Raw genomic sequence first — 20,834 nt, 5'->3', positions numbered from 1 at the left:
TGCTGGGTGCGGTAAGACACTGGCCCAGCTGAGGGTAGTGGTAAGGTCAGAACTCTGCTGGAAGCAGGGCAGACTTGGGTGATAGAAGGTCTGGTTTCACACCTTCAGAGGTAACAGAACCCTTGACTGGCCAAGGTGACCTACATGGATGTGAAGCACGAATGTTCAAAAGAGGAAAGATGTCCCTTAGTCTATGGGTTCAGGGGAACTTTGAACTGACACTTGTGGAGTCAATGTCTGGGGGAGGTGTGACACAGACGCCCATGGTGATTTCAGTACTCTGTGTTAGCAACTCTTGTCAGACCTGACATACTCAGTGTACCCCTACTCACTATTGTTATAATCTGTATCTAAAAGGTATCATGTAATCAGGGCCATCTCCAGGCACCAGCCCAGCAAGCAGGTGCTTGGGGCGGCCAAGAGGAAGGGGCGGCACATTGGGCTGTTCGGCGGCAATTCGGAGGCGGGTCCCTCTCGGAGGGAAGCACCTGCCACCGAATTACCGCCGAAAAAGGAAGTGGTGCGATGGAACTGTCGCCAGAGTGCCGCTGATCGCAACTGCGATCACGGCTTTTTTTTCTCCCCCCCCGACGCTTGGGGCGGCAAAAACCCTGGAGACGGTCCTGCATGTAATAGGTGTTTGAAAAACGAATCACTCACTGATCATTAATATTTTTGTGGGATGTATGTACAGTCAATCCACAAAGGATTATTCAGGCATGCTGAAGTTATAACTAAAATGTGTTTAAACCAGGCACATCAAGGGGAGTTGATAAACAGTATTTTTCCAGACAAAGGAATGTGGTTCCCCCCGCTTAAATGTCTCCCATGTAAACTGAGCACAGTATGATCAAAAACAAAGAAAAGCATATTTGCATGCCAGGCAAACAAAGCATCAAGACAGCAAGTGGGGGAAAAGTGATCACTTAATCTCAACCAAGGGATGGAAGCTGTACCCCCAAGAAGCCTCCCTGTCTTTTGAAGTACGGTCAATGAACTTTGAGAGAGATACTTTTTCAAAGCTTTTCTGGTCTACAAACAGAGGGCCAGAGAAGTTATCCTTCACATGAGGAGACAAGGAAAACCAGCACCTTTGACTAAGAGAATATGATCAACCAGGCTGGAAAAGAGGCTTGGTGAGAAACACTTCTTTGAACAACAGATTTAAATCATATTTTAATCTTAAAAGTGTATTTTTACTTTTGTTTGCTTGTAGCCCTTTCTATCTTTATTCCTTATATTTGGTATCACTTAAATCTATGACTTATTGTTTAATAAACTTATTTTACTTTCAACATAAACCAACATAGTGCTATGATTGAAATAAGAGTGTTAAACCTCAGTTAAATTAATGCGTTGCAGTGTGTTGTCTCTTTAAAGTAGCAATGAACTCACTGACTTCTGAGAATGTTACAGGAGAGGGATGAACACTGCAGGGAGGCAGTTTTGGAAAAATTTAGGACTGGGATGTGTTGGTGTCATGCTGCATACAGTAACTGGGCGGTGAAAGCCAGGGTGTCACATACATGCTTGTATGCTGGCTATCAGTGTCTAAGCTGTGAGCCACAGCTGCATACCATTTAAGGCACCCAGAGTTGCAGGGCAGGTGGTTAGACAACCCCTTACTGGTCTAGGTTGAACCCCAAAATGTTATAGATGTTCCTTTAATGTTGCTGCTCTTTTCCTCTACTTGGAGAATAATTTTCAATGTGATTTCACAGTTAATAGCAGCGGAATAGATAGGAACACTAAACACAGGAAATAATTGTTTTAAGGAGAAAATAATTAGACAAAATAGAAGTTCTTGAAGACAACTATCTTATTTCCATACAATTGTACAAACGCAAACAAAGGAAGAGAATTTCAAAAGTTATATAGAGCAGAAAGATTTCAATATAGAAAGCTTTAAAAGTTTTTCATAAGGTGCCAAAAACAATTTAGTTAAGTGGGTTAAACTGTATTCAGAGAAGTGGTAACACAAGGATCTAATTGAAAAATAAGGCAGTATTTTATGATCTTAAGTGCAGTATCATCACAGCTAGTCACTGCCTTCAGTATATGGAGCCACTAAACTGTGCAATACATTTTTTTAAAAAAGCTTGTATTTTTTGTAAAACTAACCATTCCTGTATTTAATTTAAAACTATCTCACAGTAATAGCTAAGGGAGGTAGGAAAAGACTAGTGTCATCTAAAGTTTTCATTTTAATAAAGCCTTAGCCAGGCCATTAACAGATCCCTTGAACTGCCTCTCTAGGATGCATGTTTTCAGCCTTCTCTTATTTCTGTTTCCCAGAAGAAAACTAGTTTGAGAAAAGCTACTTGGTGTATATTTTATAACGAGATTTGATAATTCATTATAAATTCTGACAGCAACTATCTTCAAATCTTTCAAATACAGAAGTATATAAAATTTAATCTTGGGTTCCTTTTATGCATTATTTTATTACGTTAAAAACTGTGGTATGCTTATTCTAAATGCACTACTCATAAGCAGGTGACAGTTTGTAGTACTTAAAAATATTTAAACTGTGTTTCAACAAAATATAACATGTAAAATGTTAAATATACCTTGGGTAATCTTCTGAGGTTATGTAAACTACATCTTGATCTGACACAGATGAGGAAAATGGAATAAAATTTCCGTTTTGTAACGGTAGAAGCTCCAATCCAATAAGTTCGCTGTAGACTCCATCAGTAAGTACAAATTCCAAGAGATGAAACTTTTCATGAGCAGGGCCAGTATGTCCAGATTTCCTCAACACCTGCCGCACTACAGCAGGAGTCACTTTTTTCACAGTTTTAGAGCTAGATACAGTAAGATGAACTGCACTAGCAATATTTGCTGGTACCATAGCAATCTGGTTCCCTGAGCTCTGGAGGTAGTTGAGGACAGTTTGTGTGTACTCCAAGCTGTCATCCATGTCTGAGAAGCACACTTGCTCCACTTTTATCCAGTCACTACTAGCAGAATAAATAACTGCATTCTGGAACAACTCTTTAAACAGAGGTTCTATGATTGGTTTCCAATGTACCCTGATTTTCTTCTTTTCAGGCCATAGTCTATAAATTCTTTCAGCTGACAAAAGAAAATCTGAGTTTTTCTCAGTCTCCATTCGCTTGATAGCCTCCAAAATGAGAGTGGCATATGCTTTTGGGACAACATTCACTACAAGGAGGTCATTCCATAAAGCTGCTGGATCTCGCCACTGATCCAACTCTCGCCATTTGATACTCCTCCTATTGTCAGTCAGGCCAAAGAAACCACTAACATGAACTGGAAGACCAGTCTTGCTTTCCTCACCAGGAGGTAAAGGAAGAAAACAAAATGCTCTTCCTGAAAACTCTGCTACAGCTCCTTTCTCTTCCCCATTACTTGATAAAGACATAGCTATTCCAATAGTAGGGACAAACTTCAAGTCATCAGCCAAACAATCTAGTTCATTGCATATTCCTCGACCTCCCACACTGTTACATACTAACCAAGATGTTTTTTGTGCATCCTTCACACTCTCATCTTCTAAGACTATATTTACGTGATATGTCACACATGTTATGCTGTTGCTTGGAACCCCTTTACAATACTGACTTATTGCAGTTCCTAGAATCTTGATGGAATTGGGTCGTTCATGTTTCAAGGCCTTATTCTCACTAGCAGTTACTCTAAAAACCAGTCTCTCAATTCCATCAGCCTCCCTAACATGTACGGAAACATCTTGCACACTTTTCAGGAACAGCAGCACTGTATCTGCATCTGCTCGAAAAGATTCAAACAGTTCCAGAACTTTTTGTTTGTTGTACAGATTGCTACTCAGTTGGGAAGGCTGTAGGCGAAGAGGGAAACGAAAAAATGTACCAGGAAAGTTTCCATTCTTGAAGGTTTCCTTAGTGCTACCAAATACACCAATGAATGGTGCAAACTGGTCTGTAAATTCAGTAATTTCTTTGCTGTCATCTTTTAGATTCCAACACTGGCCTGATTCATGGGGTCCAAAAAGTGTTTGATGGGGATCCAACATTCCAATCTGGTCACCGCTGAAGATACTAGGGACATCTGCACAAGTGAAATCCAACAAATATGAATAACCCCAAACAGCAAATCTGAATAAACCAAAAATAGTCTACATTATCCATACCTTAAAACAGCTTTGGCCATTATAATCAATTAAATTGTCATTTTAAAATTATAAATTGCCGTTATTTATCAAAAACCCAATTCTACTAATGGACGACTATTCATACTTTAGTAGAGACAATATTATATAAAAATATCTTATGATGACAGAATCTGTTTATGGAAGGCATAACAGAGATAAATTACATTGATCAAATAAAGTTTTGCCCTAAGATTTGACACGCTCGTCTCAGAAACGAAATACTATCTAGATACCGAACACCAGTTGTCTATACTTGCCTTTCTTTTGCCATGCCAGCTTCATATTATAATAATCCAGTATTATATTGATATGTAATCCAACAGAATGAATAACTACTAATCTTTCCATGTGGCATAACCACAACAGAATACAAATAAATGTATTGAATGCAACATTTTTAGGGATGCAAGTCAAAAAATGTACGAATTTTTAAGAGAAGAAGGCAGAAATCTGTATCCAGGTTTCTATGTAGAGTGTACTAATTCAATGCACATATATGAATGAAAGAAAGGACTATCAAATGAAATGGTAAAACAATCCTACAGAATTTAGGAAGCACTCTGCAGTAATAAAAGATCTAAATGAAAAAAAGATGCCCATAGTTAAGTGCTACCAGCTTGTGGAAGAGGAGCACATTATGACTCATTAGCAGTATACTAGGGTATTTTTTGCTTTATACAATCAATGTGAACATCCTCCTGTTAAATAGTAAATTGCATGTGATGGTTATACGATGGAAAAGTACTTTTTTTGGTATGAGACAAAATAAGCATTGTTTATTGATCTCTATTTAACATTTCCCTTAAATACATACAGGACAAAAATCAAACTGCACAAAGCTTCAGTCTTCGCTTATTGTATCTTATTTAAATTTATAGACGTCTGTTAAACATCCATCCTATGCTCTGGGCATCAGTTATATAAACTAAAAATGCATAATTCAAATAATACAACATAGAGGATTGTTCACCTCACGTTAATATCACCAGCAAAATATAGAGTCAATAATAAAATAAACCCCTCCAATTCAAAGCCTCCCTCTAAAAGCCTGGAAAAAATATGGACTTTATAGCATGCCCAGAAGATTAAAAAAAGATGGGCTCTGATAGACCATGGGTGGATGAAGTGCATTCCAATGTCAAGGGCTTCACCCAGAGAACACCCTGCCAACATCCTTATGTTTGATGTGTATATGAGATTAAACAAATCTTAATGTTAATATTTTTATTTTTAAAGGAGCTACACATAGTACCTGTTATATGATATACTGAATTGAACCCAATTCCAAATCTTCCAACTTTCAGGGGATCATCCTTTTTCTTGCTTCTTGCTATTTCCTGTATGCCATGCCAGTCCTCAAGGGTAAAAACTGCATTGTTGTATACATAAAGTGCTGGCCCTAAAAAATAAATAGGCACACGTAAGGCAATTCAAAAATAGCACACTTGGGTCCACCTGTTTAGTTTCCAGGAAGTAAACTTACTAAATCAAGAAAGCATTTTTGAATGTAACTATAGATGTGCAAATTTAATGAGGAAGCTGTAACTCAAACTGGTATTGGAGAAATGAAACTAAAATTTATTGGGAAAGTCCAAAAAGATGAAGAGGAACTTCTGCAAAATAAAAACCCTAAACAACACATTTTCTTCTCTTTCTCTTCAGAGACACAAGTCCGTCAACTGATTTGTTGGATTATTTTAGATTCCATGAAAATTTTAACACACACCATATAATTTTGGTTTACTACCTACCATTTTCTGTCATACAAGATAAACGAAGGTCACGTTGAGAAAGAGCTTCAGGAAACTTCAGGAAAGCAGTGACCATGGGGGTCATACAAGAATCCTCTTATAACACTGAATGTCCTGAACCTAGATTATAAAAGAGCTGTGCGGCCCCAACCACTTCAGTTCCTTCAATAATTCTGAGAATCCTATTGGAGTAGAACAAAATACAAAATCGGTGCTGATAAAATTTGCAAATGACACAAAGATTGGCAGAGTGGTAAATAATGATGAGGAAAGGACAGTCATATTAAGCAATCTGGATCATTTGATAAGATGAGTCCATGTGAACAAAATATATTTTAATATAGCCAAATACAAGAGCATACATCTAGGAACAAAGAATGCAGACCATATGTACAGAATGGAGGACTGTATCCTGGAAATCAGAGACTCTGAAAAGGATTTAACAGTCAGAGTGGACAAAAAACTCAACATGAGATCCCAGTATGATACTGTGGCAAAAAGAGCTAATGCAATTCTTGGATGTACAAAAGTGAAGTAGTGACCAAGAGTAGGGAGGTGAATTTACTTCTGTATATGGCACTGGTGAGATCAATACTGGAATAGCACATGGAGTTCTGGAGTCCACATTTTAAAAGCAACGTTGAAAAACGGAAGAAGGTGTAGAAAAGAGCAAGAAAAAGAATTGGAGGGCTGGAAAATTGCTAAAAGAGTTCAATCTGTTTAGTTTATCAAAAGAAATTTGAGAGATGACTTGATTATAGTGTGTAAAGGATTCTTTAATCTATCAGAGAAAGCCAGAACAAGAGCCTATTGGCTGGAAGTTAAAGCCAGCCAAATTCAAATTAGACATAATTTTTTATCAGTGAGGGTGATTAACCACTGGAACAAGCTATCAACGGAAGTGGTGGATTCTCTACCACTTGAATTCTTCAAATCAAGACTGGATTCCTTTCTGGAAAATATGCTTTAGTCAAACAAGTTACTGGGCTCAATGCAAGAGTAACTGGATGAAATTCTATAGCCCGTGTTATAAAGGAGATCAGACTAGAGGATCTAATGGTCCCTTCTTAGCCTTAAAATCTATGACCCCCAAGGAAGAAGAGAAAATGGACAGGCAGTCTGAAATACACAGAAGCAACGCTCTCAAAAATCATATTTAGTGGTAAGCAACCATCGCTAGTAAAGTTGCCTCTATCCATTCACACTTACAGGATTTGGCATCTCTAGCCAAACTGTGGAACTGTATAGAAAAGCTGTGTCAGTTACGGGAGTGCAATAATATTCTCACGCTATGATCTCATCAGCCCCTTCTACATAGATTTCAAGGCCAGAAGGGACCACTCTGATCAGTTAGTTAACCACCTGTATATCACAGGCTACAGAACTTTCCTGAATTAATTCCTAGTTGAACTAGAGCACATCTTTTAGAAGAAACATCCAATCTTGATTTTAAAAATTGATAGTGATGGAGAATCCACCACAACTCTAGGTAAACTGTTCCAATGGCTAATTTCCTTTTAATATAAGAGAACATGCCCCCCAGCCCACCCCAGTTCCTCCTCCCAAACCCACACAGTCCTGAAATACAAAGAATTACAAGGCAGAGGGAAGGCAGGTGGGTAATGTCAATGCACAGAGACAACTCTCGAAGAACAACAATTACTAGTAAGTAATCCCTCTTTCTCTGAGGGCCTCTGTGCATTCCCACTTATGGGAGATAAGCAAGTAGTGTGCCCCATTAGAGGACAGTGGGTGAGGAGTTCTAGGCTAAAACTCTAGCTCTACTCTACCAAACTGAGCAACAGATCAGATTTCAAGTCCCATGAATAGTACTTAGGAAAAGAACTCCATGTTACTGCTTTGCAAATCTCTGCAATGGTGGCCTGTCGCAAACAAGATACAGAGGTAGCTGTAGGTGTAGTGGTATGCGTCTATAACCCAGAGGTAATGGTTTTCTGGCTAATGAACAACAATGTTCAATATACTTCCTAATCCATTATGAAAGAGTCTGTTTACCTCTAGACTGAACCTTACACCTTTCCCTGTAAGCAACAATCTATTAGATTTTCTAAAGGGCTTAGTCCTGGCCAGGCAAAAGAGTGTAAACAGATCTCTTGAGGATGGGCATAAGGTCTGGGGAAGAAAACAAGGAGGAAGACCTATTGTGACAGATGAAATTCTTAGGCATAAAGCTGGAATAGGTGGAGAGGTCATGAAGGCAATGAGCTCACTAACCCTCTCAAGCAGAGGTAATTGACATTACAAATGCTGTTCTAAAGAAGCTCAAGACAGGAACTCAGAGGGTAGGCTCATTAACATTGTTAAAAGCAGCTTCAAGTTGTTATCTGAATAAGGACCTTTAGCAATGGGAAACACATTAGTCATTCCCTTGAGAAACCTGGAGACTTTGAAGTGAGAGAATAGAGGCTTGTCTTTAATCAACATGTGATAGGTAGATATAGCTGCTAGATGAACTTTTAGGGAAGGTGCTGCTAAATTCTGTGATTTTAAATGAAAGAGAAATGCTAAAATTGCAGGGGCTTCTGGCCAATACGGGGCTAAGCCTTTATCCTTCACCCAACACAAAAGCCTTGTCCACTTTGGTTTGTGATGCTTCAAGGTAAAATTCCTTCTGGACTGTAACAGTACTGTTTGGGTCCAGAATGAGTCTCAGACAATATTCCCTCTTCAGTATTAGAAAATATTTAGAATATAATCGCTTCCTTTGGTGCTGGAGGGAAACATCTTCTATAGCCCCCTTTTATAGAAGAGAGATTATTTCCTCCCAGAATAGTCTCTCATCAGAGGGGTCCCCAGAGAGAGAGAACTGGAAAGTGAGGTGGCCTCGTGTGAAATTGGATCGAGTAACCATCTCCAATGGAATCTACCACCCAATGATCCAAGGTAATCTCACACCAAGAATTGTCAAACAATGAGAGACATGGTTTTAATTCCAGAGAGAGACTCATAGGTCTATAGCATTCCAATAAAATTGCTGTTTCTCAGAGAATATGCAGGGAGGGATCCTGCTTCTGTATTGTGGTCTTTTAGCAGGAGCAGACCCAACAGTAGCAAAAGGCTAGCATCTCCTCTGAGACTGTGTTCTCTGTTACTGCTGCACATCTGTGCTATCAGAGGGAAGTAGAAAAAGTCTCATTTTTGAAGTAGAAGATGCCTGGGGAAACCCTACGGATCAGGCTTAGCCCTTCTGATCTTGATTCTTTCTAGAGTCCCATCTGTCTTATCACTGTAAAGAACTGAACCCTCCAAGGAGAGATCCTCTATTAATGTTTGTGATTTTAGTGCCAGCCTTGATGATCTGAGCCATGAATATAACCTTAGAGCTACACTAGTGGCCATGGCTCTGTCAGTAGAGTCTGAGGTGCCAAAATACTCTTAATGCATGTCTGACTAATGTTCTACTCTCAACAACAAAGCTCTTAGCTGCTTCCCGTCATCCAGTAAAGAGTGCAGAATAGGATTAAAAGCACAGCTATATCTGGACATAACAGTCCATAACAGTGAGATAATTTGCCATTCAGAAGCCAAAGAAGCAGAGGAATATGTTTTTCTCCCAATAGCATCCACTTTATGCCATTCTCTACCCAAGAGAACAGTCATGGACACTCTGCTACTGTTGGAGAGTTTCTAGGCTTCACAGACTAGTATGGAATTAGCAGAGGGGTACTACAATAAAAAGTGATAACCCTCCAAGGACACAAGATACATACAACTGATTCTCTCTGATACTGGTGGGGACAACACTGGAAAGAGTCAAATATCTTTTGTTTGACTGAGTAAACCTGGGAATAAAGGAAAACAACCTTGCCCTTTGTCTGCCATTCCAAAATGTCAAAAAGGACACAGGGTGTTTCTGGTGCTAAAACCCCAGTCAGTAACAATGGATTTCAGGAAGGCGGATTTTGGTAAGCTCAGAGATCTGATAGTTAAGGTCCCATGGGAACCAAGACTGAGGGGAAAAACAACTAAGGAGAGTTGGCAGTTTTTCAAAGGGACACTATTAAGGGCCCAAAAGCAAGCTATTCCGCTGGGTAGGAAAGATAGAAAATGTGGCAAAAGACCACCTTGGCTTAACCACGAGATCTTGCATGATCTAAAAAATAAAAAGGAGTCATATAAAAAATGGAAACTAGGACAAATTACAAAGGATGAATATGCAAACAACACAGGAATGCAGGGGCAAGATTAGAAAGGCAAAGGCACAAAATGAACTCAAACTAGCTACAGGAAAAAAGGGAAACAAGAAGACTTTTTATCAATACCTTAGAAGCAAGAGGAAGACCAAGGACAGGGTAGGCCCACTGCTCAGGGAAGATAATGGAGCAAGTAATTAAGGAAATCATCTGCAAACACTTGGAAGGTGGTAAGGTGATAGGGAATAGCCAGCATGGATTTGTAAAGAACAAATCATGTCAAACCAATCTGATAGCTTTCTTTGATAGGATAACAAGTCTTGTGGATAAGGGAGAAGTGGTGGATGTGGTATACCTAGACTTTAGTAAGGCATTTGATACGGTCTCGCATGATATTCTTATCAATAAATTAGGCAAATACAACTTAGATGGGCTACTATAAGGTGGGTGCATAACTGGCTGGATAACCATACTCAGAGAGTAGTTATTAATTATTCCCAATCCTGCTGGAAAGGTATTAACAAGTGGGGTTCCGCAGGGGTCTGTTTTGGGACTGGCTCTGTTCAATATCTTCAACGACTTAGATATTGGCATAGAGAGTACGCTTATTAAGTTTGCAGGTGATACCAAACTGAGTGTGCAACTGCTTTGGAAGATAGGGTCATAATTCAAAATGATCTGGACAAATTGGAGAAATGGTCTGAGGTAAACAGGATGAAGTTTAATAAAGACAAATGCAAAGTGCTCCACTTAGGAAGGAAAAATCAGTTTCACACATACAGAATGGGAAGAGACTGTCTAGGAAGGAGTATGGCAGAAAGGGATCTAGGGGTTATAGTGGACCACAAGCTAAATATAAGTCAACAGTATGATGCTGTTGCAAAAAAAGCAAACATGATTCTGGGATGCATTAACAGGTGTGTTGTGAGCAAGACACGAGAATTCATTCTTCTGCTCTACTCTGTGCTGGTTAGGCCTCAACTGGAGTATTGTGTCCAGTTCTGGACCGCATTTCAAGAAAGATGTGGAGAAATTGGAGAGGGTCCAGAGAAGAGCAACAAGAATGATTAAAGGTCTGGAGAACATGACCTATGAAGGAAGGCTGAAAGAATTGGGTTTGTTTAGTTTGGAAAAGAGAAGACTGAGAGGGGACATGATAGCAGTTTTCAGGTATCTAAAAAGGGTGTCATAAAGAGGAGGGAGAAAACTTGTTCATCTTAGCCTCTAAGGATAGAACAAGAAGCAATGGGCTTAAACTGCAGCAAGGGAGGTTTAGGTTGGACATTAGGAAAAAGTTCCTAACTGTCACGGTGGTTAAACACTGGAATACATTGCCCAGGGAGGTTGTGGAATCTCCATCTCTGGAAATATTTAAGAGTAGGTTAGATAAATGTCTATCAGGGATGGTCTAGACAGTATTTGGTCCTGCCATGAGGGCAGGGGATTGGACTTGATGACCTCTCGAGGTCCCTTCCAGTCCTAGAATCTATGAATCTATAAACTGCAGGATATTAGCCATTCTCCCCATGTGCTCCTGGAATTTTTTTTTCATTGGGCAAGAGACTAAAGAAGACCCAATTTGGTCTTCAGGGAATGTACTATCAGTATATTCTTCAATGGGAGACTGTTCCATCTCTTCTGAGAGACGCCTCCTCCCAACTGTCCCTTTAGAGCCAGGCTCATACCAGGGACCTTTGTCTTCAAGACCACCTGATGCCAATATTATCACTGACGCCAATGTTGGTGCCAAAGTATTTCTTCTCCCAGGGGGTTGGACTAGATGACCTCCTGGGGTCCCTTCCAACCCTGATATTTCTATGATTCTAATATGCAACCTTCACAATATTCCAAAATAAGCCCACTCTCAAGTATTTTTAACCTAGCTAATGTATACTATCCCAATGCTCAGACTAATCCACTTAAAGAGCCATTGTATGGAAATTGCATGCCCTTTAAATCAATCCCCAAAGCTTAAAAAGTCTAGGTAATTTCCTAAGTGAACTAGCGCTATCTAAATAAAAACAAAAAGCACTTTTGACTTTCAAGGTATGGAGTCTAGCTTCCCCTAGGTAAGAATGAGACTTCAGGTAGAATACTAAGAGATTAATGACCTTAGGGAACTTCGGCAGTTTGGGCAGCTCTTTTATAACCTGAGCTCCAATTGTTCAGTCATGAGAGGGTATGCATGTGCCCCAAACACAAACAGCTCCTCAGAAAGTTCTCAGCTCTGTGATGCCAATAATGTGATGTGATCCCAAAAACAAGACTATACAAATGCTAGTTCAGAGTATTCTACCTCAGCCATTTTGTCAGATCTCAGTGAGACTTCTTAGACCCAACCTGCAAGTTATTCTCAGATTCCAACTTGAAATCTATGAAGCACTATTGTCTTATTATTATTTGTATTCTAGGAGCACTTAAAGACATTGGTTGGGGCCCCATGGTATTAGGAACTATCCAAAAATAGAAGGCCATGCCCTAAACTGTGTACAGTCTAAAAGGTGAGAAAAACAGATATATACAAACAAATATGCAATATGGCAAAAGTTACAGTACAATTCCCCCAACCTATCATTCATATAACACTGCTTCTCTGGTCCTACCTGTTGTTCACCTACGAATCAAACTCCTTCACAGATCTCTCTTTTTTTTTTTAAACCTCAAGTGCCCTCCTCCCACTCTACCTAGCCCACAGAAAAACACAGGGCCTCATTCTGGTTGAAGGGTTAAAAAAAAAAAAAAAAGAAACACCAACTGTCAGAATTATATTACCACTAACTTGAGACATGAGTACAAAAGAATTTCACATTGTAGTTAAGTATTTATCTGAGGAACTGCAAAGAATCACACTTGTTGCAGTTTCAGTAGAGGTAGCTTTTATATTTAACTAAAAATTCTCTGAAAGGCTGTCCCCCCCCCCTCTTTTTTTTTTTTTTAAGGTAACTACTAGCATTTCCTGGATTTCATTAAGAGTGTTGTCATTTTCAACCTAGTGCCTCCTACTATCATGCTGGGGTACTGGGAAAGTAAAACTAATGATTTACCAACACTATCACTTCTTTCAACACCTTGGGATTTCCCCTGAATGACTCCCACCCAAATACTTATCACTAACTATTCCTGAGGTACCTAAGCCTAAAGCACTAAGATTGTAGACTACTAGTAGGCTTAATTTGTGTATGCAGATTGGTTGCTGGCCCACTTAACTATTGGATTTGTGCAAAAGTATCTGCTGTACACAAATTTGAATAGTTGTTCATAAGGGTCAAATTCTGCCCTTGAATGCATGGATTCAATGAGTGCCCTACTGGGCATAAATGGCAGACTACTGAACCATTGGGACTCACACACACATATTAGAGAACATGAGCTAAAAATAATATATTTACCCTGGTATTGTGCCATGTCCTTCGACCAGAGAGATTCTGTTCCATATTGAGTCTCATCATACAAAAACCTAACCTCTGTGGCACCAGCATCTTCTGCATTCTGGATCAGTTCCTGAGAGCAAAATAACCTCTAAGTGATTGCAATAATTTTATGCTTCACTCTAACTTTAATATTATACTTATAGCTTCCAAACTTGAATGAAGAAAATAATTATAGGTCATTGTCTAAAAAATGTTTCAATATATTTTCAACAAGTGTGATTTTCAACAATTTGCTTAAATTAAAATAGGCATTTCTGAATTTTATTTTAGAGGGCAACTATCATACTCAAACACAATTTAAAAAATGTCAAATTATAAATTTTTACCTTATTAAACTATCGCAAACTGGATTAACACAGCAGTCTAGCAGTAACGCAACATGTGAAGAAGGGGATAAGATCACACTGTAACTTTCAGACTGGAATCAAGCAAGAAGCAATGCAGGGGCATTGTTTTGAGCTCTGGGTTGGGGGATATCGGAGGTATGGAGTCCCATGTATTATTCTGCAGCAGCCCCTCTCTCCAGCTCTGTTGAGAGCGGCAACTACTGTCTTTGAAAGGAACAGCATCCAGCTCACTTTTCAACAGATGAGCGGTCATAATAATTGAGGGATGAAGGAGGTAAGGAAGAATATAAAAAGGGGGTGATCCCTAGGACTGTGAGGCACCTGCTTTCCCTAGACCTGCACCACCACCCAAACATGAATAATGTAATTTTTATTTTTCTATATTTGGTTTTCTACGATATGTGATTAGGATTATGTTTCTATTTACATACTTGATTTGTCATACAATCCAGGATAATATGGAAGTGACAATTAACTGCAGCACTGTTAAATTACTCAGGCTTATTATAAAGGACAATATAGTCAAAAGAGCATTACTAACAGAAATTGACAGAAAAATTCTAACAGTGTGAGTATCAGTATATTAGGACCTAATCCTGCAAACACTTATGTACATGCTTATATTTGGAGGGACTACTCAGAGTAGTAAAGTTTAGCACTATAGTTCTCAAACTTTTTTAGTGGTGACCCCTTTCACATAGCAAGCCTCTGAGTGCGACCCCTCTTATAAATTAAAAACACTTTTTTATATATTTAACACCATTATAAATGCTGGATGCAAAGCGAGGTTTGGGGTGGAGACTGACAGCTCACAACCCCCCCCCCCCCCCACGTAATAACCTCATGACCCCCTCAAGGGTTCTGACCCCCAGTTTGAGAACCCCTGGTTTAGCACATGTGTAAGTGTTTGCAGGTCCTTAGATACTGCATTATTTTTATTGGACCACCAAATACATCTCTAGGCACCAAAAGATCTTTTCTTCAAGTTTCTCTTTTAGGCCATGGCGGTGCTGGGAGTCTTTAGAAGAGTCTTTCCCCAGCACCGATTCCCATGCCGAAAGCGCCGGGGTGCTCCGCATTGAGGAGGAGATGCTCGGCGCGGGATCCACTGACCCAGGGTCAGACTGGGGATGGAACACAGCCTCCATCAGAAGGCTTTTCAGGAGTTGATCCCTGTCATTCAACGTCCTGGGGTGAAACCCCTTACAGATCCTACAACAATCTTTTTGGTGGCTCTCCTCTAAACACTTCAAACAAAGTGTGTGGATCATTTCTAGGCATATACTTGCAGCAGACCTCGCAGGTTTTGAAACCTGGAGACCGCAGCATGCCCCGATGCCGGGAGAGCGATGAGGGGGAACCCCCCAAAGAAAACGTAAGAACTAACTCTAATTAATCTAAACTAACACGAAGCTAACTACTTGTAAGGACTATATACACAGACACTGCCAAAGCGCTTGTCAAGATTAGAGCAAGGGATGTTCCAGCTAACCATCACTGGAAGTAAGAAGGAAATGAGGGGGTGGTGGGTTGGCAGGGCCCTATATCAAGCACCATGAAGATGCGACTCCAGGGGGCACGCAGGCCGACCCGACGGATATTGCTAGGGGGAAAATCTTATGGCTGCCGTGCATGTGTGCATGCACACACCTGATTGGAATTGACATGAACAAGCACTAGAAGAAGAAAACATGTTTGCCATAGTCTTGAAAGAAGTTAGATGTTAGACAATCTCTCTACTTTTCATTCTAACAATCCATCTGTTCCACATATGTGCAAATGGCAAACTTAAATAAAAACAGCATAGACTACTTCTTGCTAATGTCAACACTACAACAAATGCATGCTAAAAGATAGTCAGAGAGATGGAGAAGAAAGAGAAATAGTCACAGTTCATCAAATAGTAATGTATCAACAGAATTGCTGCGTGTTGCTTAGCTGCGCCCATAATAATCATCATCAACAATGGTGCAGGAAGATACAGAGAGATCATTAAACCCCTACACACATTACTACTATCAATTTGAATAGTTGCAGTCCACCATTTCTTCCGACACCCTTTCTAAGAAACCACTACATTTTTTGGCTTGTTTCATTTCAATACTATGTATTTAAAGAATTCCCAACCCTTAAATCAAAATAAAAGCAGCAAAGTTTCTGTCAATACTTCTTTAACATTCTGCAAACAAATCAGCACACACAGGGCAGTTCTAGAACTTCCTGCCCTGGCTTCTGGGCAGCAAACCTTGCCTCTCTCCTCCCATGGTGAGAATAGACAATTCTCACCTAACTCAGATCACAGGCACCTGAGAGCTTCAGTTTAGAGTATTTACAGCTGGGACTCTGATACTGGAATTTAACCCCTACCACAAAAAAAAAAAAAAAAAAAATGCCAGTGACTGGTTTGTCAGGGCCTCCTCCTAGAAGCACTACTGGGACACTGTGTGCTACAGAAATGGAACACCTATACATCTTATCGATTGCTCTGATCAAGTTCTTTCACAATTTAAGATTTCACTTAACAGAAATAAAAAAGTAAGTAAATAAATAAAAATGTTTCTAGCCTGTATGATTGCAAAGAAAACTTTTCAATGTGGTGATGTCTTATGAAGTCTGCAGAGGGGAAAAAAGCTCTAATTGCCCCATTCTTCTTAACAAGATGGGAAATCTGAAACCTAGTGATGACAATATAAGTAATAAAACTGTTGGTTGTTCCACTGCTAATCATTTTATCTGACATATCCAAAAAGTCTGGTAATGTAGGCCAAGTACTACAGGTTTTTTTTTCTTTATACCAGGGGTCTCAAACTCAATTTACCTTAGGGCCAGTGCCAGTTCTCAAATCCTCCCAGCAGGCCAATGTCACTCATGCCGCCCAGAACCCGCCTCCCCCAAAAAACTCTGCCCCCCACCTGCCTAAGGCTCTGGGATGGAATTTGGGTGTGGGAGGAGGTCTGGGGTAGGGGATTGGGGTGCAGGCTCTGGGAGAGAGTTTGGGTGTAGAAGGGGTGAGAGCTTGGGCTCTCGGAAGGAGTTTGGGTGGGGGAGGGTCTGGGATGCAGGCTCTGGGATGAAGTTTGGAGGCTGGGGAGTGTGTGGGGAGGGGGTGCAGGCTCTGGGAGGGAGTTTGGGGGGTGGGATGGGGTGTGTGGGAAGGGGGTGCAGGCTTTGGAAGGGAGTTTGGAGGTAGGAGGGGGTATGTGGAGATGGGGTGGGGATGCAGGCTCTGGGACGGGGTCGCGGGTGCAGGGCTTACCTGGGGCTCCAAGGCAGGGTGGGCCGGGAGGCCTCCACAAGCTTCTGCCCCCAGTTACCTCCCCTGCAGTGACCCATTGGCCACAGGGGTGCTCGGGGCGGGGGCAGCGTGTGGAGGCACAGCCCCGTCCCGCCCCTGGGCCACAGTGAGGGGCCGGCAGCCACTGGAGCGAGCAGGCAGACGCCACTCAGCTCCGCTGCACTGCCGGGGCCCCTTAGGGGAGAGTGCCCAGGGGTGGCAGGTGGGGCCAAGGGAGAGACCCGGCCCCAAAACTGCTGGAGCCCCAAAGGCCACATTGGGGAAGATCACTGGCTGCAGATGGCCCGTGGGCCGGGAGTTTGAGACCCCTGCTTTATACTCTAACCCTTGGAGAGATATAGGCCTGCAGTCTCCAGAGCTGGCAATATGACACCACCTTTAATTAGCACTATTTTCATTTTTAAACATCCAGGGACAACTATTGATGTATCTTGTTATTGCAACTCAATTCTTTACTAGAAATATTTTTCTGCTCCTATGGAATTAATGGACTCATTATTATTTGTATTGTTCCAAAACTGTGCTAGCTGTTTTACAGAAAAATAAAAATACAGACAAAATCGCTGCTCTGAAGTGCTTAAAAGTGCTTATAATCTAAACTATGTTACTTTATAGTACTGTCATGATACATTAAAGAGAGAGAGAGATGGTTAAACAGGAGGAGATGGTTTAGGTAATTGGAGAATATCACAGATTTCAGAATAAAAATTAATACAATAATCTTCCAAATTATATCAACACTATGGAGAGGTGAGACAAACAATTTTTGGAATTACTCAGATACAGTATTCAATAAAAGCAATGTAACTTAAAATAAGTTCTATTCATATTACTATTTTATTTGTTGCAACGTGAGATGGTAAAGAATATTTATGTAACAAGCAAATTTTAAAGGTTCAGTTGGCCTCCTCACATAAGATGCATTGTGATACTTTTTGTTTCAGTAATCAACATGAAATAATTATGAAGTGAAGTATCCAATAAAAATCAATTGTTTCTCTTCATGTTTTTTACAAAATACGTAGTTCTTTTGTGATGAGCAAAAAGAATAGGTCATAAACTAAAAAACAACACCTCATCTGACACTGCCCCAAAATGGAAAATTATGGAAAGATATATGTACTAATATCAGAATAAACATCTCATGAAGTAAAACAATCTACAGCATATTTAACAATGTTTAAAATAACATTAATCTGTGGGGTATATTTACTTAACAATAATAAGTACAATTTATTTTATACCTTTAGAATTTGTCCTCCTTCTGGATATCTTCTTAAAATGTCTTTAAGAAAATCAACAAGTGGTGGAGTTGTTTGGCCAAAACGGCCTAAAATTATAAAAAGAAAAAGCAATTGGTTATTCTGTTAGTGGATTTAATTTTAGATTTATACTGTACTCATCATGTGATTACTGGGTTGCACAAAATTATTTTTTAAAATTCACTCAATGTCAGGTGCCAATGCCATAAAAAGCTCCCACCACACAAATAAACCATATGTATATGGCACAATTAACCCTCTTAGATAAAAGTATGTGAAAACAGAAGGCTCTTATATCTTGCTCCAAAAGTCAACACACCTTGCCTGCTTCAGATCTGTAGGGTAAGAAAATTCCAGGACCAAGGTCTTACCCCACCAAGTACACTCTACTTCCACCCTCTGATGTTCAAATCGAGGTAATATAAGCAAGAGGATCCTACTTGGTTTTTTTACTATTATGATAGTACAAGATGGATGGGGGGGAGGTGCTGCGCACTTCGGCGGATCAAAGCAAGTTCGATATAACGCGGTTTCACCTATAACGTGGTAAGATTTTTTGGCTCCCGAGGACAGTGTTATATCGGGGTAGAGGTGTATGTGTAATAGTTGTTCTCTGAAGATGTACATCAGAAAGTATCAACATTCTTGGATTCAGATTCTGGCCTGTGACCAAAGCTGCACTTTTGAAACTCAAAATTCTAAAGCTGTTGCTTCCAGCAAGGAACATGCACCAGTCCTCACAATGGAAAGTAGGCACTCCTTGGTGTTCTAACTACTATTCCTTTTACAAGCAGTTTGTGAAACAATGTGCATAAGTATATAAAAAGGAATAGAATAATAGGCAACAATTACAGATTTCTCAAGTATGTGGGGAAGAGGTTGATCTATAATGATGTCTATCTTTATAGAACAGTATAGAAAAAAATCTCTTTTCTAAAGATACCTTTTATAATAGATCACCATTTAAGGACCTTGAAAGCTTCAGGAATATCTCTATAAAACAAAATTTAAGAACAAGAAGCTGCAACAGCCAGCTGATGTAGACAGAGACTTTTTTGTTTTATACAGAAGTATAAGATATTCATAAAACAATACTGACAGCTCCAAGATGAAGTAAATTGACTAGGAGGCAGGAGAGTTTGAGGGCCTCTATCCTGAGAAGAGGTTTTGTAAGCAAGTGTGGATTCTTGCCAAGAGGCTGCATCTCAGCAATAATGCTTAAAGAATGTGTTTAAAGAATTCCACGTAGCTGCCCTACAAATCTTCTGGACAGAATCAGTTCAGATGCTTCCTATCATATACTGGGACACTGCTTACTTCACTGAGGGCACCACAAAATCAACTGAAGCAATCTAAGTGATATAGCTATGGAAAATGTTAGGCTCATTAACATTTCTTGTTAACTTCTCAGGTCAAAGACCTAATCTATCAATGCCAACGAATATTAGACTGTCTTGAGAATATGACTCATTCAAGAGTACAGTTTGCAGTGCTTGAGATGTCAATCAGGTTACACTTGACACAAATGTGGCTCCATGATTCAGAGGAACTACGCCTTATTTGACAGAACACTGGTAAAATTCACCATTGAATTACAGTGTTGAGGAAGTAGGGGCAAATCTTCAACGTACTCCAGTAACCAACACAATGGGTTTTACTGACCCTGTTGGGGTTGGCAAGTGACAGCTTCAGGGCCATCCTCACTAAAGAAGCCATACTGAGTCACACTAATGGTCCATCTAGCCCAGTATCTTGTCTTTTAACAGTGGACAGTGACCGATGATTCAGAGGGAATTAATAGAAAAGGGCAATTTTGAATGATCCATCCCCAGTTGTCCAGTCCCAGCTTCTGGCAGTTGAGGGTTTAGAAACACCCAGAGCATAGGCTGCATCCCTGATCATCCTGGCTAAATTACCCCATTGGTGGACCTAGCCTCCATGAATTTATCTAATTCTTTTTTTTAACCAAATTATACTTTTGGATTTCACAATATCCTATGGCAAGAGTTCCACAGGTTGACTGTGTGTTTTGTGAAGAAGTACTTCCTTATGGTAGTTTTAAACCTGCTGCCTATTAATTTCATTAGGCGACCCCTGGTTCTTGTGTTATGTGAATGAGTAAATAACACTTCCGTATTTACTTTCTCCAGACCATTCATGATTTTTAAGACCTCTGTCATATCCCCCTTTAGTCATCTCTTTTCCAAGATGAACAGTCCCAGTCTTTCTAATCTCTCCTCATATGGAAGACCTCTAATCATTTTTTTGCCCTTCTCCGTACTTTTTCCAATTCTAAATTATCCTTTTTTAGATGGAGCTACCAGAACTGCATACAGTATTCCAGGTGTGGACATACGATGGATTTATATAGTGGCATTATGATATTTAATGTCCTATTGCCTATCAATTTCCTAATGGTTCCTAACATTTGGTTAGCT

General features: G+C 40.0%; 1 protein-coding gene across 2 annotated transcripts in view; it reads right to left on the bottom strand.

Annotated features, from left to right (window-relative positions):
- SACS (sacsin molecular chaperone) overlaps window positions 1–20,834 on the bottom strand; it is a 228,363-nt gene that overhangs the window by 37,925 nt on the left and 169,604 nt on the right. For both annotated transcript variants that reach the window (XM_034758747.1, XM_034758746.1), the window contains 4 exons: window positions 18,379–18,464; window positions 13,451–13,562; window positions 5,409–5,555; window positions 2,571–4,053 (listed from right to left, as the gene is read on the bottom strand). In XM_034758747.1, the coding sequence (XP_034614638.1) occupies window positions 2,571–4,053; window positions 5,409–5,555; window positions 13,451–13,562; window positions 18,379–18,464 (1,828 nt within the window). The remainder of the gene's footprint in view (window positions 1–2,570; window positions 4,054–5,408; window positions 5,556–13,450; window positions 13,563–18,378; window positions 18,465–20,834) is intronic.

The sequence above is a fragment of the Trachemys scripta genome, chromosome 1 (assembly GCF_013100865.1).
Source record: "Trachemys scripta elegans isolate TJP31775 chromosome 1, CAS_Tse_1.0, whole genome shotgun sequence".
NCBI lineage: Eukaryota > Metazoa > Chordata > Testudines > Emydidae > Trachemys > Trachemys scripta.
This window is presented reverse-complemented; position numbering and strand designations above follow the sequence as displayed.